Source organism: Lygodium microphyllum, chromosome 13, assembly GCF_053477565.2.
Source record: "Lygodium microphyllum isolate KBCC chromosome 13, Lygodium_microphyllum_v1.1.10, whole genome shotgun sequence".
Classification (NCBI taxonomy): Eukaryota; Viridiplantae; Streptophyta; class Polypodiopsida; order Schizaeales; family Lygodiaceae; genus Lygodium; species Lygodium microphyllum.
The window spans coordinates 31,554,312-31,577,254 of NC_141147.1; the positions used below are offsets into that span (position 1 = coordinate 31,554,312).

At 41.2% G+C, this 22,943-nt stretch overlaps 1 protein-coding gene across 2 annotated transcripts in view; it reads left to right on the forward strand.

Moving 5' to 3' along the window:
* The first annotated feature begins 647 nt into the window (after nucleotides 1-647).
* Nucleotides 648-22,943, forward strand: part of LOC148026474 (uncharacterized) — a 28,014-nt gene continuing 5,718 nt past the window's right edge. For both annotated transcript variants that reach the window (XM_087690916.1, XM_087690917.1), the window contains exon 1: nucleotides 648-1,789. In XM_087690916.1, coding sequence (XP_087547042.1) covers nucleotides 763-1,789 — 1,027 coding nt within the window. In that variant the 5' untranslated portion in view covers nucleotides 648-762. The remainder of the gene's footprint in view (nucleotides 1,790-22,943) is intronic.

Below are 22,943 nucleotides of genomic sequence, written 5' to 3' on the forward strand. Positions count from 1 at the left end.
TTTAAGCTTTAACGGGGTTTCATGGCTGCAACCATTTGCAAATTGGTAGGTGTTGTTTGAATCTTAGAATGGGTTTAAAATTTAGTTAATACCACTTTTATGTAGCTTGAAAAGGGGTGGCATTTTAGCTTCATGAGGTAGATACTCTACCCACGTGCATCCTATCTCAATGTGTAAACTTGTCATTGCTCCACTAATAAAATTTTGTCACATCAAGATGTCAACCAAGTAGTTAGGCTTGAGTGACCCTAGCCAGTATATAGTAGTCGAACGATTTTAAATGCCATGAATACCCTTCTTCTTTTCTATTTCCTGTAGCTAAAAAATCTTGTTTTTCTCTTTATCATGTACTCATTTCATTTTGTTTTTTGAAAAATTTAGGAGACTCGAAATGTTAACAAAAATTCAAAACAGTGTCACGAAACAGAAACCAACAATCAACCATTTAGTCACATGTGATGATGGAAAGACTCCTAAGATATTTTAGAACTCTTAAGATATTTTAGGACTCTAAAATGTGTTTTTGTGTGTGCGTGCGTATGTGAAAGTAATATGTATGTCCGAGGACTTACCAAGTTCATCGAATCAGTCTAAGTTGACCGAATCAACGCAGAGCCAGCTGGCTTAAAGGAAGCACCGCCACCCACCAACCGTCTATCTATCGATCTTAAAGAAGCAGCAGCAGCAGAAGAAGAAGAAGAAGAAGAAGAAGAAGAAGCAGCAGCAGCAGAAGAGGCAGCAGCAGTGCTGCTTGAAAGGAAGATGGCGATGGTGTTCGACAGAAGCGACGCAGACGCCGCCCACCGATGCCTCATCTCCAGTCTTGCGCAGGGTGCCATCAAGGACGTGTCGTTTCGGACGGCTACAAGTAGGTATTGTGTGATCAGTGAAGGAGGTGCATGTAGCATGCTGTGGGACAACGACAACTCCAGCTCGACGGCGATGGCGCGTATTGAGCTCATGCGCGCTCTGTCCATATGCCCCTCCCTCTGGTTTCTGGACCTGTCGGACGACAAGTGTTATTTCACGGAGGGGGAGGTGTGTGAGCTCTTCGATGGCATAGCTTCCAATTCCTGCACCTCCCTGAAATGCCTCAACATCAATATACCCAGCCTAAAAGCCACCGCTGGTACGACAACGTCAATCAAGAGAACGTCGTTGTCTGACGCCCTCGCCGCAAACAACACCATCGAGGACCTGATGATCGCAATCCACCCGAGCATTTATTCAGGGGAAGAGTTGCTGAATCCATGGCATGGATTACTTTCTTCGCTCCGCAGACGGGACTGCCCCATCCAAGATCTTTGCATTACTCTAGAGAAGGGCTTCGATTGTGGGTCCCGGTCCTCATCCTTCTTGGACAGGGACTTAAAAGCTATTGCCGATGTTCTCTCGAACGACCATCACTCGATGGAGAGTTTAGATATTTCCGGAATATGGAATTTCGATCAATCGTGTGTCCTCCTCCCGGAGGAGTTCTTGCGCTTGCTGGAGAAGAACAAAGGTCTCCGCTACTTGGGTTTAATCGCTTTCGACCTCGGACGCGTGGGCGGGTTCGACGGCATCTTCCACTCACTCGCCTCCAACTCCTCCCTCGAGAGCCTCTGCTTGAATCACTGTAAAGGCTCCTGGTCGATCACATCGATCCTCGATAGCCTCCGCTCGAATGGCCGGATTAGCCATGTGATCTACGATTGTACGCCGCTGCAGAGCGATGGGTACGACTACGAGGCGATACAGGCACAACTGCTTCGAAACGAAGAAGCCAACAGAGGGCGAATGAATGCAGGTGAGTGCTCCCGAAAACCTCCTCTTTAAAAACTCACTCGAAATTACCAATAATTTCAAGTGAAGGGCTAGGTCTTGTTTTTAAACTTACTTCACAAAAACTATTTGCTTTTATACCATCGTCCAGCAGCATCAAGGTCGTCTATCAACAACCACTTATTTCATTCTCGTTTCTCTTTAAGTTTCACAAGCACACACACACCCCCAATCTTAATGTGATACGGTTTCACATTTGGAAGGCTTTGCCAAGCTTGTCAGAATGTGTTAACAAGAAAGGGTTTATAGCTTCTATCCAACCTTTAGACTCTTGGTTTCGGACTGTTACATTGCAGAACATGTGTGCTTTTTAAGAATCTCAACGTAGTCCTTGTCTTTAACTTCTTGACTTTTTAAGAAGCCCTTTTATTTGGCCTTAACTTCTTGACTCGTCATTCATACAACTTCTCAATCTAGGGCAGGTGCTTGGAAACTTAAAACACTTCAAGTCTCCACAAGAGCACTTGTAGCTATTAAATTCTACTCATCGATGTGTCCATGCTTCTCAAAATTGTAGTCTAATAGGGCTCTTGGTTTTGAAATTGGCACAACTACTTGCCAATAGCAACTCTATTATATGATTAAGTAACATATTTACATCATTGCAAGATGTGACAAGTAATACCCAAAAAAAACACCCCTTCAAATTTTACCCCTTGAGAGGAGCTTGAAGACAATCTCATTGACCAGAAAACTCTAGTGTATAACAAGAATAATGTAAAAGCTACCTCAAGAGCTTATTCAAATCTCTATAAACAAAATTATACTTACTGTTTCCTGAAATAATTATGTTGGCCCTCTCATTTCTTTGGGCAATATATATTTGTATTAGACTTGATAAAAGAAAAGACATTTACAATGTGACGATACCAAACTTTGATATAACTGAGTGCTGCGAAGGAAAAATATGTATTATAAGAAAAGCACAAATAATGATGTCTATAAGACTCTATCTACTATATGAAGGCTAAGTAGCTAAATTTTCTTATATACTATCTTCAAAACGATGCCTTTATTACGAGAGGATACTACTATCCATTTAGTCATAAGACTTTGCATTTTATCTAGCTTTATTCCTAGAATAGAAGCTCTGATGCCATGAATAAATAAGGACATCTTCTGCCAAATTTTGAAAATTACCATAGCTCTGATGACCAAAAAGTGATAACTCTTTACTACATCTAAAAGAGTCTATTGTGAAGAAATGGTAGGATTTGCAAAGAGAAAACATAGACATGTACAACAACGGCTAAACAAAAAAAGTCATAAACTCAAAGAATGAATGAATAGTAATAAATGAGATATAATGGGAGAGCTCAAGGTGGAGAGGCTATCCAACAATCACTTTCTCTCATGGGAGTTCTACAGAAAAGTGTGTTTCTGTGAGATCAATCTGCAACAATCCACTAATGTCAATGAAGTGTTCTAATGTTTATTGTGGTTTCTATATAGTAAAATTGGGCTAAATTGCATGATAATTTTCTCTTAATTAAGGCCTTTAAGTTTACTTATGCAACATCCCTCTCTTGGGTTCAAAAAGCAACTTCAAGAAAGAGAGAGTATAACTCTGCCCTCATGTATCCAAAAGGTCCCACCCCTAAGAGACCAAGGCAGTGGACCAATCATGTCACAATGGCCTACTACCCAAGGGCCTATTAGGATTATGAAGGTGATGGATAACTTCTTTTGGATAGCCCGATTGAATGGTTTCACCCTTTTTTTTTTAAAGAATTATTAGTATTAGGATTCCCCCATGAAGAATAATCATGTGATAAGGTTGTTGATGGTAAAGATTTGACAAGGTGAAGTTGCCAAGTGAGGAGGGGAATCATTGAATGTATAAAAAGAGAAATAAACCTCCTAAAGAAGAGGAAGGAGCTCCTCATACCATCAAATTGATAGATAAGGAGCAGGAGTGGAAGTTAGCTTGTGTCGAGAACTCGATGAATAAAAAAAGAAGCATTGGTACCATATAGTGGAAACATGGGAATGTATCTTGGGTCATAGAAAGAGCCCCGAAAAGTGACTATGGAGATGTTTAGGGGAGGCTATCTTTCATCATTATGGATAGTGTATAACCTTACTATGGGCCTCTAAGATATATCTATAATAGAGATCCTCTCGAGGATTTGAACAATGATCATCCACCCTCTCCACGAGAGAGGGGAGAGGATATAAGGAGGCTTTGAGAGGGCGAGGGGGAGGCGAGAGGTTAGTTTGTGGACCTGGAACTTGAGCATCTTTTTCCACATGGTGCCTTAGATGTTCTGGTACTATAGCTCTCCAACTTGGTTGTTCACAAAATTGTTGTATTTGTAACATACTTAGACACCCTTCTTGGATTTCCTTGTACTTAGTGTTTTACTTGGTAGGAAATTCTCTCTAAGGTTTTATAATAGAGTTCTAATTACTTGGAGAAAAAAAATCAATAGCCAAGGTAATAGTTGATGATTCTTGAAACTTAATATTGAGAGAGAAACCATTAGCTCCATCTCCATGCTAGTAAAGATAGAATGGTGTGCTTCATGGTTGGGCCTAGGAAGAGGGGACCCTATACATGTTGAGTGATAGGCATGTGAACCCTATGTATTCAAGTGTGGATAAGGATAGATGAGTGTGAATGGAGTGGAGGGCAGGGGAAAATCCTAACCTTAGCCATCTAGAGGCTATTTAAATAGCCTAGAGGTCACTCTCAAATGTAGAGAGAGAGTACAAGTTGTACTTGTAAACAACTCATTAAGCAAGATCTTCTTATTGTACTTGAGCTCTCTCTCCCTCTTCTGCACACCTTCTCATGATGTCACTCTGATATCTCAACATGGTATCAGAGCCATCTCTGATCCATTGAGCTTCTCACAAGCACATCTCGGCTTAAGTGCACAAGAGACTTTCATTTCTTCAACCTATCCTTCTTTCCACCATAGCCAGTTTAGACCTACCTCCATTTGAGGAGTTGGTGTGAGTAAAGAAAGCCATATTTTTTCCTGATTCTTTCTGGAGATTTCTTCATCAGCTTGTGGCGCATCATCTTGGTACCTCGAACCCTGACATTGTGGGTGCAGTAGTATGAGATTGTGGTTTTCCCCAAATTCAATGTAGCAAGTCTGGTTAGTGACATACTTCGGACAATAGCATGGGCAGCATAGGGCACAATCCCTAGAGCTTTCATGGGGCATTTGTAGCCCCCCAAGTGGGCTATCTATAGCTGAAAGGGTTTAGAGAAATCCTTTCTCTATTGCTCATATCAAGCAAAACCCTAATTGTGGTTTTCTAGGGCAACCATAGCCAAAGCTTCAAAGCTTGGTTTTTTGAGTTTTCTACTCATTGAAGTCATCAACAATATTTTAATCACTCATTAAGATTCTATGGAGTTTATTGCAAAGCTCTAAATTCAGAGCATCCTCAACCAAAGGTGACTCCATCAAGCCAGTTACAATCGGGTTAATGTCAAGTGCTTCACTTATGCTTGGCAATGAGTGTTAGCTATAAACAAATAGACTAGTGTCATAATTTCTTATCCTATCTTGTAGAACTTCACATTTGAGCCTACTACTTATTAATGTAAGTATCATTTCATTTGCTTCCACACTTATTGGCCGTTGTGTAAAGGATTAAACACTGCCATTTCCTAGTGCAATTGGTAAGAACTTCCCATCATGGCCATGGCTCATGCCGATGTTAGACCTCAAATCTGTAAGTTTGATGGAAAAGAATTTCATCCGTGGCAGGTATTAGTGAAGTACAAAATAATGGAGCAGGGCTACTGGCCCTTCATCAAAGGCACCAAAGTTATTGACCCATCCAACCTGATTGAAGTAGAAGATGATGAAAAAGCCCAAGCCAAAATCATGCTTTATCTGGATCAACATTTGATTCATCACATTGACTAACTCTCCATTGCTAAGGAGAAATGGAATGAGCTTGAAAATCTTTATGGGGCTAGAGGTAAGAACTCTAAAATTTTCCTCAAGTTCAATTTTTTTAGCCTAGAGTATAAGTAAGGAGAAACTTGGGTAAGTTCATCTCTCACATGAAGGGGCTCATGGCACAACTATCCTTAGTTCAAGCTCCAATTCATGATGAAGATGCCATTGCAATTCTCTTGAAGGTGTTCCCAACCCTTGTAACTACTCTTACAAATATCCCTAATCGGACCTTGGAAAGCACCATACAATCTTGTTTGGATGAGGAGAAAAGAAATCAGAAAGAAGACAACACTAGTCAGGCATCTGCTTCAACAGCTCCTGTTGAGAAATTCTTGGTTTATACAAATTCCATTAATTGCTCATTTTGCAATAAAAAGAGATATATGTAAGCAAATGTTGGAAAAAATATCTTGACAAGATGAAGTGCAACAAATGTAAAAAGACAAGGCATATCACGAGTAAATGCCCTACCACCCTTGACGTACCAAAAGAATTGAAAGCCAACTTTACCTCCACAACACTTGATGATCCACTCTTCTAAATTTATAAAGCCTCTACCTATAAGCACTCTTATAGCATGATTTATAATGGCATTCCAATTTTTTTGGGAGGGGGGAGGGGAGATATCAGAGTGCAGCGGTGCGGAAGCGTAGGACTGAGAGAGAGAGAACGCAAAGAGAGAAGAGAGAGAAAGAGACAGTGGAAGATGAAGATATGCTGTATAAAGTGTGCTGAATACAAAGATATGCAGATATATACACGGGCGCAGTGCTCTGGACTGCGTGTCTCCACCTCGACGATGCAACCTGCTGTTCACCTCGAAGTTTGCTGCAGTCTGCACTGTCTCCTGTCTGAAATCTGCGAACAGAGACGGAATCTGCGCGTGTCACCGGTTTGTAATCTGCGAGCAGAGAAGTGTGGGAGACTGTGGAAATCTTCGGCTATTTATAGCTAGAAAAACAGGGCGCAAACAGGACAGGTCGGCTGCATTAAATGCAACCGACTGGGCTGCAGGCAGTCGGACTGCCATGTGGCAGTCCGACTGCACAGTTCGACTGTGCAGCCGACTGCCTGCCTGCCTGGCTATGATCTCTAACACCCCCTCTCAGAGCCGGGGCAGGGCAGAAGCCTGAGGGATCTGGAATGTCTCCGAAGTAGAGCCTGGGGAAGTGCCTTCGTAAACATATCCGCAAGATTGTCCTCCGTCTTGCAGTACTCCACAGTGATGGTCTCATCCAGAAGCTTCTCTCGGATGAAGTGGTACTGGATCTCTATGTGCTTCGTCCGGGCATGAAAAATAGGGTTCCGTGCCAAGGCAATGCAACTCTCATTCTCACATTGCAGCAAAGTAGGACGAGTCTGGGGGCACCCAAGCTCCTCCAATAATCTCCGAAGCCACACAGCCTCACATGTGGTGGAAGACGCGGCCCGATACTTCGCCTCAGTTAGACGAAAGGGCTACCGTGGGCTGCTTCTTGCTACTCCATGAAACAACACCTGCACCCAAGGTAAAACAGTAACCTGTAGTAGACCGCCTGTGGTCCACATCACCGGCCCAGTCCGAGTCGCTCCAACCTGCAAGTACAATATCTGAACCATCTGTCCCTGCGGGGTAATGAATCCCTAAATCAGACGTCCCCCTCAAATACCGAAGTATCCTCTGAGCAGCCTGCCAATGCATCGTCTTAGGTTCACTCATGAACCCTGCCAAGAGCCCAACAGCAAAACATAGATCAACCCTAGTGTTGAGAAGCCAAATCAAGGACCCAATCAACTGACGATAGCGGGAAGCATCCGCCAAAGGAGAAGCTGAATGGGAAGTGGCCTTCCAGTTCGGATCCATAGGAGTAGAAAGGGCTCGACAATCCTCCATCTCAAAAGACACCAAGAGCTCCTGTACATATATCTGTTGAGAGATGAAGATCCCCCTCTGAGACTGATAAATCTCATGGCCCAAAAAGAAATGGAGTAGACCCAAGTCTGTCATCTTGAACGTCCGATGTAAAGTTGACTTCGTCTCTTGGACCTGTTGTGCATCATCACCTATGACAATCAAATCATCAACATATAAGACAAAAAGCACACAACCCTCATCGGAAGTGTGAACATAAAGCTGCGGATCGGCCTTGGAACGCCGATATCCCAACTGAGACTGGAGGAACGAATCAATCTTCTCGTTCCATGCACGCGGAGCCTGCTTGAGGCCATACAAGGCCTTCTTCAACCTGTAGACTTTCCCATCTGAAGATCCAAAGCCAGGAGGCTGCTCAACATAGATCTCCTCCTTCAAATCACCATTGAGAAAGGCCGACTTCACATCCAACTGGTAAACAGGCCATCTCCTATGGCCAGCCAAAGCAAGAACAGCTCTAATGGTCGCCATACGAGATGTGGGGGCAAAAGTATCATGACAGTCAATCCCTGGGCGCTGTGCAAAACCTTTAGCAACAAGGCGAGCCTTGTGCCTATCCAAAGAACCGTCGCTAAGGTATTTGGTCTTGAAGACCCACTTGACTCCAATCACCTTCTTGTTCGGGGGGTGGGGCACGAGTGACCAAGTGCCATTCCTCTCAATAGCCTCCAACTCGGCTTCCATAGCTTTCTTCCATGATGCGGACTGTAAAGCCTCCTTCACGGAGGTGGGCTCTCGATCCTGCATAACATGGGTCATCAAACAATAGTTAGAGCAAACAAGCTCCGTAGAATGTGCCTGGTGCCGCCGTGACCGCCGCGGACCATCTTGCGGTCCCCACTCCTCAGGAACCCCCTCGATCCTTGAATCACGGAGTGTGTCACGGGTCCAGCGAGGAGGAGGCCGATCCTCCCCTCGTCTCTCTCCATCAGTAGAAGACTCTGGAATATCCACCGGTGGTAACTCCTTTGAGGTGACCGGTGGAACAGTAGACTCTGTGTCAGAAACAGAATCATAATCAAAAGGCACGGGCTCCAGTGGAATTGTAGAAGGAGCCCAACTCTCCCCTGGATCTCCAAGAACGGGATGCTCCTCACCCGTTGATATAGCCGGAACCTCCACAAACCGCACATCGCGGCTAGTGTACACATCCCGCTTGACGGGATCATACAATCGGTAGCCTTGGGACTGGGAGCTGTAGCCAACAAATACCTGTTTTCGGGAAGCTGCTTTAAATTTATCACGGTGAGCCTTGGGAATGTGAACATAGGCATCACACCCAAAGACCCGAAAGTAAGAAACATCTGGCTGCGTCCCAAAATAAGCCTCAAACGGGGTCATCCCTTCCACGGCCGAAGTAGGGGATCGATTAAGGATGTGGACGGCAGTAGCCACAACCTCGGCCCACAGAACCTGAGGGGTTTGTCGGTGCTCCATCATGGTGCGCGCCATCTCAATCACACTACGGTTCTTCCGTCCAAGAATGCCATTTTCTTGAGGAGTGTTGGTATTGGCAAACTCCTGGTGAATTCCTTTATCTGCACAAAACTGGGCAAAATCATTAGAAACAAATTCACCGCCCTTGTTGGAGCGCAAGGTCTTCAACTTCCGGCCCGATCGGTTCTCCTCAAAGAGCAGCCAATCCTTGAAGTGTGAGAAAGCTTCTAACTTTAATGCCAAAAAGTAGGCCCATGTCATCCTGCTGTAGTCATCCACGATCAGCATGAAGTACGAGCTCCCACGTAAGGACTCATTCCTCATAGGGCCACATAGATCCGTAGATACAAGCTCCATCGGTGAAGTAGACCGCCGCGAAGCTGTGTGGGGAATGGCATCCCTTTGCTGCTTCCCCCGAATGCAGGAGACACATGGCTGCTGCCTCACCACTATATCCGGCAACCCTCGAACAAGCTGTCCACGTGACACCCTCCGAAGATAATCGTAGTTCAGGTGACCAAACCGAGCATGCCATAGTTCTGACTGTGACTGAGAGGTAAGAAGAAGAGTAGAGAGGGCGGTGGAAGACTTCAATTTATAAATGCCGTTCTCCTCATATCCGGATGAGAGAACCTTCCTCAATCCACGATCAAGGACTTGCACCGTAGTACTATCAAACTCCACCAAAAGGCCAAGGGAGCAAATCTTATGAACTAAAAGGAGATGGTACCCTAAGCCTGGTACATGCAAAACCTCTGAGGTATGGGTACCACCTCGTCCATCGGGAATAAGCTGCATCTTACCCCGACCTGCAATAGATACTGAAGAGCTGTCTCCAATGAGAATCTGCCCACGCAAGGGTCACAATTGGGCAACACCATCTGATGAAGGAGTCATCTGCCGTGAGGCACCACTATCAACGATCCACTCTCGAGCCTGGGGAGCCGTCATCGCAGCATCAGAAGCATTCGATGAAGCATCCTCAATGATAGCTAGATGAAGAAATGCAGCTAATGAGGGTGTAGCCACCGCTCCAGAATCCTTGCTGTCCTTCTTGTTGGTGTCCTTCTTGTCTTTGTCAGGGCAATCCTTCTTCCAATGGCTAGTCTTTCCACAAATATGGCATGTGGAGTCTTTGTCCTTATCCTTCTCCTTGTCCTTCTTGGACTTGTTATCCCCCTTCTTCTTCTTTTGGTCCTTCCCCTTCTTCTGAGAGGCTTGACCTGTCAGCGCCTCCGACTTGGAAGCATTCTGTCCCTTTAACTGTTCCTCTTGGTCCAAGACCATAGGAACCAACTCTTCCCACCGAAGAGTAGACTCGCGCCCCGAAGCAATAAGGGCAGAGTAAAATGTACCGAATCGTGGCGGCAACTGGGACAAAAGTGTGATCGCCATGTCTTCGGAGGGAATCGGCTTCCCCGCATTCTGAACCTGCATTTGAAGCTGCCTTAGCTTGTTAATGTGCTCCCACAGCGAAGAAGACTTATTTACGGACAAGGTCCGCATCTGTACCTCCAAAGAAACCCGCTTCATAAGGGTCATCCGATTGTACATCTGATCAAGCTCCAGCCATATCTCCCGAGCCACCGTCGAGTGCTCGATGTGAGCGATCACGGCTGTAGTACATGATAGAAAGAGAAACGAACGAATCCTGGCATTCAGTTTGTCCCAATGAGACTGAGCCTTGGCCAACTCCGCACGAGCATCGGAAGAGAGTTTGGACTCATCTCTTACCGAGGGCCGGTCGATCTCCTCCTGTACCAGCTCCGTAAAATCATAGGACTCAAGGATGGCCAACATCATGACGCGCCAAATGCGGTACTTGTCGCCGTCGAGCTTCTGATCTGCAAGAAGAGCCGGTAAGATAGGCACCTTCCGGTCCATAATCAACTGGAACTCCAAGTCAATCTCTGTAGACATCTTCACTTGTAATGCCTTCACAAACACAAAAGCAGCCCCCTCTGACTGGGAAAACTCAGCCTGCTAAGGCTCTTCTGCGTCCTGAACCTTCTTCACCCGTCGAAGGCGATGAAAAAGCAAATTTTTGTCGCGATGGAAACTCCTCTTCAGGTTGATTCTGCGCTCAGTCAGCCCTCTAACACTGCTCTGATACCATGTTAGAGTGCAGCGGTGCGGAAGCGTAGGACTGAGAGAGAAAGAACGCAGAGAGAGAAGAGAGAGAAAGAGACAGTGGAAGATGAAGATCTGCTGTATAAAGTGTGCTAAATACAAAGATATGCGGATATATACACGGGCGCAGTGCGTTGGACTACGTGTCTCCACCTCGACGATGCAACCTGCTGTTCACCTCGAAGTCTGCTGCAGTCTGCACTGTCTCCTGTCTGAAATCTGCGAACAGAGATGGAATCTGCACGTGTCACCGATTTGTAATCTGCGAGCAGAGAAGTGTGGGAGACTGTGGAAATCTTCGGCTATTTATAGCCAAAAAAACAGGGCGCAAACAGGACAGGTCGGCTGCATTAAATGCAGTCGACTGGGCTGCAGGCAGTCGGACTGCCACATGGCAGTCCGACTGTGCAGCTGACTGCCTGCCTGCCTGCCTGCCTGGCTATGATCTCTAACAGGGGGGGGGGGGAACATAAACATGTCTTGTAGTCCAATGCCACTCTAGCATTGAGGGGGGTTGTTGAGAGATAGGCATGTGAACCCTATGTATTCAAGGGTGGATAAGGATAGATGAGTGTGAATGGACTAGAGGGTAGGGGAAACCCTAACCCTAGCCATCCAAAGGCTATTTAAATACCCTAGAGTTGACTCTCAAATGTAGAGAGAGTGTACCAATTGTACTTGTGAACAACTCATTAAGCAAGATCTTCTTTTTGTACTTGAGCTCTCTCTCCCTCTTGTGCACACCTTCTCATGCTATCACTCTGATATCTCAACAATACACATACACCTCCTTGTTGGATAAGGTATACAAGTGCAACTACCAAGGCATGGCAAAAAATCCATAGTTTTGACCTAGGCAAAGCCTATAGATCCTAGGGGCAAGTGTTGAAAAGGGTGGAGGATTAAGACCAAGGCTCTTCCACTATGGTACATGAATCTCTACTAATGGATGGTTATAATAGATTATGATTTCCTATGAAGGATGGGATAAGTTGAAAGAGTTGCTCGAAGAAGGTAGAAGAGATTAAGTGTTGTAAGCCAGCAGATCCTCCTTTAAACCCCCTTTTGAAGTAGATAGGGAATTGAAAAAACTCAGGAATGACATCCTTTGACAAATTAGAAAAAGAGAGAATGTTTGGCAAGAATACCAAAGAAGATATGTAGGATTGATAAAGCTGTTGAATAGAGTGTAGGCAACTATCAAAGTTGGATTTTAGGTGCTGGCTAAAAGAGGGTTGGGAGGGAGGGATATCATCAGTGATCTCTCAAGACTCCTGTTTGAATATGTGTTCATAGAGGCATACAAGCAAGTAGGGTGTGAAGCTCTTATGGAGTCATGGGTAGTCGATAGCCACTCTTTGTGATGGGGAGAGTTGGTTAAAGTGTGGATCTCAATTAGGATAAAGATGCAAGCACTTAACTTTGAAGAGAATGAGAGATTGAACAAGAAATAATTCTAAAAACACTTTAATATTTATTGATTAGCATAAGACTTTTAAATAGGCATCAAGTTTTTGAAAGTTATCTTCAACAAGCAAGCACAGGATCCCATTATCTTTGATAAACAAGATTGGATTATCAGATGGGCTAGAATTGACTAGAAGCAGTCCTCATTCCCAAAGGTCTTGAATCTATGCTCAAAGATCCTTGAGTTTCTTCTTGGTCACCCCATAGGTTGCCTTCGAGAAAGGTCTCATTCCTAGAATTAACTAAATCTTGAAATCCTCTACTTGAGATCAAGGCATGCCTACTTGTTTAAACATTTTCCTTCACCTCAATATGAGAATAACTACCATTCATCGAGCTCGAGCTGCCAAGGCTGTAGCAATATCATGCAAGGTCCTTAGCACTTGCCAAGATGCTTCCCGAATGAGGATGGAGTTTGAGTGATGATCCACCAAGTCATAGAACCATGGTTAGCTAGTAATTCCATCAACTTTGAGAAGAGGAGACACCTTCAGAATATCTCAAACCTCAAAATACTTTATAGCCATTGTCGAGACATTGCATGTCTGAAGTGTACAAGCAACATGTTTTTCAATATTATGGGATTGTAGAGTGTGCCTATAGGATGCGTTATTTAGTGATTTATGTGACATGTCAAGAGTAAGTCAATGAATGACATAGTGTAAAGTACCAGTTCATATGCTAAATATATAAGTGAACAAAATTAAATTATTAGAGATCATTACCAGTGTGCCAAGACTTAATTTGAGTGGCATAAGTCTTCCAAAAGCTAAATAATATAAAAAAGTTATATATTTATATAAAATATATTCTTTTGCTATTTTAAAAGGATTTTTGCAATTTTGCCTACGTTGGTTTGTCAATTAGGTTTATTCACTTCAATTTGAGCACTTGGATGACCTTGTTCTGAGTTTGTATGTGAAAGTTATGGTCGAAACAAGTTCTAGCCATGCATAGAAAAAATGAATACATGAAAAGCAAACAACAAGAGTTTTGAATGCAAAAAACATGAAAAGAAATATTGAAAAGGAACATGAACTGTTGTAAATGGTTATAAATAGATATTTGAGCCATTGTTACAAGCCTGGGCAAACAAACAAGTGATTTACTATTGTAATTGAAGTAAAAGATAAGTGATTGTACCTCTTTGCAAGTACCTTTAGTTTAGAAAGGTCTACTGATATAAGAGGTTATTTTCGGACATATATAAAGATTTCTTTACCTACAGTTGTAGGTGCGGACGAAAAGTTTTCCTTTGTATTTGCTATTGTTATTTCTTTATGGATTGAAAGAGTGGTGCTGAGCTATTATCTTAGACAGGCTTTGCTTAAAGCTATCATTGTAGGTGTAGTATGTACATTTAGCTTCAAGGGATTTATTGCAGTAGTATAGAGTTTCCAAGAGGAATACACTTGCTATTCGATTTATCTATTTCTTGTGCTCTAGAGATTATTCAAGAGTTCTTGTTCCAATATTTTTTTCTTCCGTGTACACGTCTTCTCTTTTCTTTGATCCCTACAAGATGGGACAACCAGCTAAAGATGAAGTTGTTGTCTGGACAATAGATTTCACGGATTTGATGAGATCTTATGAATTGATCAAACATGAAGAGGTTGTTACCAGGACTCTGTAAGAGGTGGTTGTAGAGATGAGGATTTTTTTTTTCACTTCTATACAGAGATGCTAGATTTGGCCACCAATGTACTAATAGCTAATATGTTGAGATATTTTACTAGGGTTGTTTCTTATCGAATTTGGAGCCACATAAAGTCCATCTATACAAATTATGGAAATGCATGGGCTAATTTTAAGAGAGCTCTAAAAGAGGAGTATTTTGTAGATGATGCAAACAGAGTAACTGAATGGACTTTCCTAGAGTGGGTTCATAAACTTGCAAAGGACATTTCTGCTCTAGAGCTACAAAGAGATTTTGAGATGAAGTTTGATCAATTGGATAATGTAGAGCAATTATCTTTGCTTACAGAGAAAGTTCTTTTGTTTTTATAGGTTGCAGATCCTCCCTCCTCCCTTGCAACTAAAAGCTAGAGAAGTTGTTAAAGGATGATATTACAAAGCGGCACATAAAGACTGAATTGAAAGACGTGCAAGATGTTGTATCAAAACTAGTGAAGAGATAGAGATGAAGCAAGATGTTGGTCATGCCTAGGCCTATGCCCAGTCAATTGACATGGCTATTAGGTCCAATGATTAGGCAGGTGCCTCCCATGTCTTCTGTAGATTCTTCAAAAGATAGTGCCACGGATGAACTTATAAAAATTATGCAGGATTTGCAGATCAAGCTTGTTAGGCTTGAAGAGTCAAGGAAAGCTTTTACTTCGAAGAACCCACCTAGGAAAGATTTTATTTGCCATTGCATAATTGGTATGCCCCTTTCTACAAACTTCAGGAAGGGAGACGTGCAAAAGATTCTTGAAGATCTTATAGTGTGGAATGCATATGCAGCCGTAGATGCTACTACATATGGGTTGCAGATAGAGAGATCCCTAGTTTCCAGTCCAGGTAAGAAAATAGAGTTATGGACCAATGCCATGCAAACTGTAGGTAAGGGTAAAGTACGAAAGACAGAGCTAATTGTTGCAGATCAGAGTATTATAAAGAAGAATGGGTGGGATTTCCCTAAGGATTCCTATTCTATTTATGCTTGCATGGTAAAGAAACAAAATACATATGTAATAGTGGAAGATAAAAGAAAAAGAGATGAGGAACCCATGGACCTCAAAGAGGGTTACTAGTGGTAGGAGAGAGCCTACACTTCTTGTTGGATCCAATCTACAGCAAAACATGGAAGATGTACACAAGAAGAAATAGCAATAAGAAAAGAAATTGGAAAAGCCAAAGGCAAAACAAATAGGATACAAACTGCTCTCTGACATAGAGATGACTACTTATTTTAAAAAGGTTTTGGAAGAGAGGATTTTAAATAGCAAAATTGAGTTTATGTTGGAAAATCCTTGGAATAGCAAAAAGAGAGTCCCATGAAGAAACTGTAGATATTATTAAAAGAAAAAACAATTTGTGGGTGAATCAAGTCAGGCTATGATACAAAGTGAAGAAGAAATAAGTTTGCAAGGCATATAATTGGTTTTTGAAGATGATGTAAATGCAGGTGCTGCTTGTGAAGAAGTAGAAGAGCTTATTGTAGACAATGCTAAAGTCAATAGCGTTTCAGAGAAGACTATGATATGTAATAAAAATACAAGAGATATGCAACGTATGCACTATACAAAGGATGAAGTGGCTTCAGGGATGATACTCGGGAGCCATTATTCTAGGAACCATTGAGCCCTTGCCACCACAGAGACCATAGTGAAGGTTGGAGAGCTAGAAACTCCATGTGTTACACTGATAGACCATGGCTCAAAGATAACTGTCATGGTGAGGAGTATTTATGAGAATGGAAGATGACATGTAGATGTCTACCACGAATGGAGGATGCGATGCTAGCAACCAATAACTCCGCAAGCGACCTATGTACTGCATGTTGGAACGTGAAGATTACCATAGGATATGTACATGAAGATTACCATTTCTTTGAGCATGATTCCTCATCATACCCAATGATCTTAGAGCAACCATTTATTATTATAGCATGGATAGAGACTAAAGTTGTGGATGATGGTTCTGCCTATGCAAGAATTAAGATAACAAAAAAGTAGTGGAGTTTATGACAATCTGTGTCAATTATGTATGATATATGGATACATTGAGGGATTATCCACTGCCTCCCAATATCAAAGAGTTTCGAGAGCTAGATTTTGAGTAAGTACTACTATAACGTGGGACTATGGTGGTACTAAGAGAATAAATCTCACCTATTGTGCTGAAGGAGTATGAAAGAGTAGGGTTTACTATTAGGATGATGAGAGAATCACAGGATTATATGATGGGGTATCTTTTGCAAACATAGTTGCAAGTAAAAGAATAAAGATATTCAATAGAAAAGAATCACAATAATACAGAGCAAGATATTGAAGAAGAAGAGGACTCGCAGCTTATGGAAGATGATGAAGTCCTGGAACGTGCAAAAGAGTAAGTAGCACATGCTAGAGGATGTGCATGTTTAGAGGGGATAGATGTCGAGACACTTCGTGTCTAAATTTTGAAAATAAACAAGCCTTTCAATGCTACAAGGATTTTAGTGTGTGCCTAGGATGATTTATTCAGTGATTTATGTGACTTGACAAGAGTAAGTAAGTGAATGACATTGTGTAAAGTGCCAATTCATATATAAGATATGTAAGTGACTAAAATTAAATTATCGGAGACCATTACTAGTGTGCCAAGACTTAACTTTCAAGTTGAAAATATTAAAAAGTGATGCATTTATAAAACGAGACTTTTTTGGCTATTCTAAAGGGATTTTCACAATTTTGCTTGCACTAGCTTGTTGACCAATTTGTTTACCTTGATTTGAGTACCCAAAATGACCCTACTTTGAGTTTGTGTGTGAAATTTATGGTCAAAACAAGTTCTAGCTAGGCATAGAAAAAACGAATACATGAAAACCAAACATCAAGAGTTTCGAAGGAAAAATACATGAAAAGCAACATTTAAAAAGCTAGCATGAACTGTTGTAAATTGTTATAAATAGAAATTTGATCCATTGTTACAAGGGAAAATAAACAAGTGATTTACTTTTGTAATTAACATGGATGAAGTAAAAGATAAGTGATTCTACCTCTTTACAGATACCTTTGGTCTAGAAAGGTATGATGTAAGAGGTTATTTTCACAACATATCTGAATACTTCTTTACTTACTACTGTAGGTGAGGACTAAAAGTTTTCATTTGTACTTGCTATTGTAATTTCTTTAGGGATTGAAAGATTAGTGCCGAGCTATCGTCTCAGATAGACTTTGCCTTAGCTATCATATTAGACGTTGTGTATTCAGCTTGAGGGGATTTATTGTAGTAGTATAGAGTTTCCAAGAGGAATACAATTGTTTGTTGGGTTTGTCTGCTTCTTATGTTTTACAAAATATTCAAGAGTTCTTGTTCCAATATTTCTCTCTTCCATCTGTCTTGTCTTTTCTTTGATCCCCAATGGATTTAGTCTACACCTTTCCAACCCCTAACACCGTGTCCTCCACTTTCTCCCTTAAGTCACATGTCTTAGCTTTCACCTTTCTCTTAAGACAAAAAGCGTTCATGGTTGTGCGACGTTGATGAAAACTATTTGGAGGTGACACTTATCAGCAACTTGTCATGAGTCATGTTTTTAATGCTCCACCATCCACAAAGAAAAGTGTAAGATGTCCCCGACAGTTGTTTGTACAAGCATAAGATGAGGACATCCAAAGAAAGAAGAATCCAAGTCTTCCAAGGGTGCTAGCTAAAGGGTAGAAGTCACAATGGACAAGGTTGAGGCTTCCTCCATAGTTTTGACTCTTGCCAAGGAAGTCTCATCTTTTAAGTCAAGTTTATTGGGAAAATTCTATAATGAAGGAGAAATAGACAATTATTTTAGTGTGAGAAATAGTCTAGTCACACTAGCATCAGAATAAAACGTAAGAGGATTAATTTTTCATTTCATTCAGTTAATAATACAAGATCCTCTTCATCTCCAATCTTCTCCTTTAGCTTCTATGGCTTCCTCTCTTTTCTCTCTCTTCTTTTTGTCTTTCTCTCTCTATTTCTAGTCTTTCTCTCTCTTTTGTAGTCTATCTCTATCTCCTTTATAAGTGGTATTGAAGCTTAGGCTATTTGTCCATTTGATTTTTTCATTTTCCACACACATTTTCCCTATTTTACATCATAAAATCCAAGGCAATAGATATAGGAGATATATGTTAGATACTTGTAGGCTATCTACATGAAGCATGGACTAACTTGGACCTTTGTCAAGAGTCTTAGAGCAAGTTTGGCAACACCATGGCTAAAAGAGAAGGTTGTGGATCAATTTCCATCCATTTTTAAAGGCATTTTGGAGAAATATGGCTATTTGAGATTAAAGAAGTAGTAAATCATGACTACTTTTGAAAGTGAGGGTTCTCTTTCCCCTTCATTGTTAGAATCACTCCCTTCATTAAATCGGAGAATTAAAAGCCTTTGTTTGGCATTGTGGCATTGTTCCTTGATTGAATTCCACTTAGGCAAGCATCAATAGGAGTGAAACTATCTTTGAAATTTTTTTAAAGCTACTCCCTAACCATGCTTGGTTGACTCTTGATGAAAAAAATGATAAAAAAGAGCAAGTATTATAATGGAAGTGAGTCACTAATCCGAAAGATACTCTCAATACCCAATCCTTGTCCCATTTGATTGCTCCTTTTCAATTTCAATTGCATTGCAAATTCTTGATTGATTAGAGTAGCATACTACTGCCATGTTGAGATACCCACCAAGCAAAAAGGTGGATGCCGAGGGAGATAGTGGGACAACAACAGCATTGACAGATAGGCTGAAAAAGGAAGCATTTTTTTGGGACTCCATCATTGATTGTAGCTTCAACTAGTCGGAGAAGCTGCTTACTTTAGTCCCTATCCTAGTCTAGGTTTTTTGAAGAAGTTTACCATTTAGTGTGATATGAGTGGACATGGTACTGATGCTATCCTACTTCAAGAGCATGGGGTCATTACTTTTGAAAGTCGCAAGCTGAGTGACAAAGAGATGGAAAAAATGTGTATGACCAAGAGATGTTGGCTATTTTGCATACTATCAAGAAATGACAACCACTATCTTTATGGCAACCGGTTCCATGTGAAAAGATGTATGACCAAGAGATGTTGGCTATTTTGCATACTATTAAGAAATGACACCACTATCTTTATGGCAACCGGTTCCATGTGAAAAGGGACGATAGGGTACTCAAATATTTTCTCACATAGTCTAGTCTTACTCCAAAGCAAAGAAGTTGAGTGGCTACTCTCCAAAATTATGACTTTGATATTACCCACACTAGGGGCAAAGACAATATTATGGCAGATTCATTGTCAAGAATGTGGGCTTATGGAGTATCTTCCATGACTGAACTTCATCATGATTGGATTCAAGAATGCAAAGATGCATATTTTTTGGATAAGGAATTCAATCATTTCTTCCAAAAATTACAACAAGGCTTAATGGAGGTAAGAATGGTCTTATGTGGTATCATGCTAAGATTGCTATTTCCTATGCTTCCCCATTCAAGCAAAAAATCATGGTGAAAATGCATTATTCACCAACAGCTAGTCATTTAAGGGTTTTCACAACTTATGGAGGAAAGGCATTCTTCACCAACAGCTCCCCATTTAAGGTATGTGAAGGATTTTGTGTCACGTTACATTCCATGTTTGCAAAACAAAGATAACATGCATAAACTAGGAGGTCTATTGCAGCCATTGCCTATTCCAGAGGATAAATGGATGCATATCACTATGTACTTCATCACTAGTTTTCCTACTACCAAGAAAGGGTAGAATAATATCTATGTGGTGGGGGATAGGTTGACAAAAGCAGCTCATTTTATCCCTACAAAGACACAATTTTTAGCATCTCAAGTGGCAGATCAATTTATGGAACAGCTGCTTAAATTACATGGCCTTCCTGAAGTCATTGTTCATGATCATGACTCCAAATTTTTGGTAAGCTATTTTCAATTCCATGGGGACTAAAGTAACTCCATCCACAGCTTATTATCCCTAGACTAATGATCAAATGAAGCAGTTCAACAAATGGCTTGAGACTTACCTTCACCACTACTGCCATGATGTGCAACGAGTATGGGATGCCTAGATACATCTAGTTGAGTTTGCTTAAAATAGTACCACTCATTTGAGCATAGGATTTTTGCCTTTTGAGGCTTTGTATGGTTACAAGGTGGCCCTCCCTACACTTATGTTCAATGAAAGGATTAATCCCCAAGGAAAGAAAGAACTAGAAAGAGTGTAATGTAGACCCTGCTTCATCAATGCAAGAAGAACCTTAGGAAGGCACATGATTAGACGAAACTCTATGCAAATGAGGAATGGAGACCTCTAGAGTTTTAGGAAGGAGAGCTAATACTTCTAACGGTGCCCAAGTCTAGGTATGCTTCATTGAAGGATGGTTCCAGCAACAAATTAGCACATCACTATTATGGAGCATACAAAATCCTTAAGTGGATTGGAGACTTAACTTACAAGTTGCAGCCTCCTACTACCAGGATCCATATTGTTTTCCACGTAAGTCTGTTGAAACCTTTCATTGGCTCACAATTGGAATATTTAGAGGAGTTGCCACAAATAGATGAAGAGGGACTTATCCAATATATAATAGAGATTATCATTGGCCAACAAGGAAAAGAAGCTTCGCACCAGATCTATAGTGGAATATCTTATTAAGTGGCAAGGTTTACCTTCAGAAGAGGCTTCTTGGTAACCGAAATCTATTGTGGAGGAGTTTCCTTACCTTAAAGGGACACTTTTGGTTAGAGAGATGGCCGAAGAATAAGTATTTTTTACCCTTGTTTCACTACAAACAACTCACTATTTTTGAAAAAAAAATTATTCGGATCAATTTTTAGAGACGACTTATCTACATAGACTGAAAGTACATGTTATGAGCTTTCTATTGATCTATAGCATGTTCAAATTGGATAAGTCTATCAAAAGTTATTTCAGTTTTATGATAGTATGGACTGTTGTAGACAGTATGCTCACGATGGATGTATATATGGTCCACTTGGTCTTCTTCTTCAATTCCAATCAATTTCATGGAGATTCCTTTAGTTTGTCCCCATCCTTATATACCATGTAAATAGAGTAGTACTCTGTAATGCTTATTAAGCAATTCTTGTAATAAGCTCTTCTTCTTTTTTCGAGGGAAAAAACTCTTAAGTGGGGATGGATTTTAATGAAGGGAAAATAAACAACTATTTTAGTATGAGAAATACTCTAGCCACACTAGCATGAGTATAAGATGCAAGAGGATTAACTTTTCATTTCATTCATTCAATAATACAATATCCTCTTCATCTCCAAGCTTCTCCTTTAGCTATTATGGCTTCCTCTCTTTTCTCTCTTTTCTTTTTGTCTTTCTCTCTCCTTTGTAGTCTATCTCTCTCCTCTCTATGCAAAGCACCATGTTCTCTCCCTATAGCTTGTTTTGCTCCTCTTGAGAAACTTCCTTCTTGGAAGCATCTCCCCCTACTTGTGCACTTGCCTTCTCTTTGGCTTTAGCAACAGTAGATTGGTTGAATTGACCAAGATTCTTGTAATTCTCCTGATCTTCATGGGTGGTAGCCAACTTCATGGCCCACTCCAACAAATTTAGACATTGTGCCTCCACATAAGCCAAAATAGTCGTATGCAGGCTATCCACAAACATGAAAATGAACTCATGCTTAGAAAGAGAAAAGGGATACATAAGTAGGAATTTGGTGAAGTTAAGTAAAGAAAATGTTGAGATCCTCCTCTTGCTTTTTGTTGATTGGATTTCCAATCCTTCTATTGCTACAACTAGTCCATTGGAGTAAAATGTTGGAGTTCAATCGAGTATTTATTGGCATAAGTGCCTCCTTTATTAGTCTTGAGGTATGACTTCCACCACAAAGTCATTGCCCATTGCTCCTTCTCAACAAGAGAAAGGTGAACCTATGGCGACTTAGAGAGAGAGAGAGAGAGAGAGAGAGAGAGAGAGAGAGAGAGAGAGAGAGAGATGGGGCATAGAGAGATTGGTTACAAGGCCTAAGACTAAGAAAGTCACATGAAGAATTCCAATTTCTACTATTTTAGGTGCTAAGCAAAATTGTTGGTTAAAGCAATCACTATGGTTTTAGGGCAAACCCAACAATGTTTAAGGAATTAAGGGATTGAGGTGGGGATGGACTTGTACACGTGTGAAAATTAAGATTGTTGAAAGTCATTTTGCATTAAGAAACTAAACATGTAGTTATAGACATGTAGAAGTCATCATCGTGTGGTCAGGATGAAGTCCCATGAAGTCTAAAACATTGGACTTCATCTAGACCATTTTGAGTAAGTGTGCATAGAATAATCAAGACATGGAAAGTGGAAGCAGAGGAAATGACAAAGCAACAAGCAAGAACAATGTAGGAATGGTCCTATTGCATAAGAGAAAGAGAGAGGACTCTAGAATAAATGGTAGTGAAACAAAGCAAAGATGGAACCGAGAGGTGAAAGGAAATTTACAAGAGGAGACTCCATTGATACCGTTGAAGATTGTTGTTGAAGCTCCATCAATGCCGAGAGTCCCTATATAGCTACTCCTAGTAGCCTTAGAGGGATTGAAAAAGGATGACCAAAGCT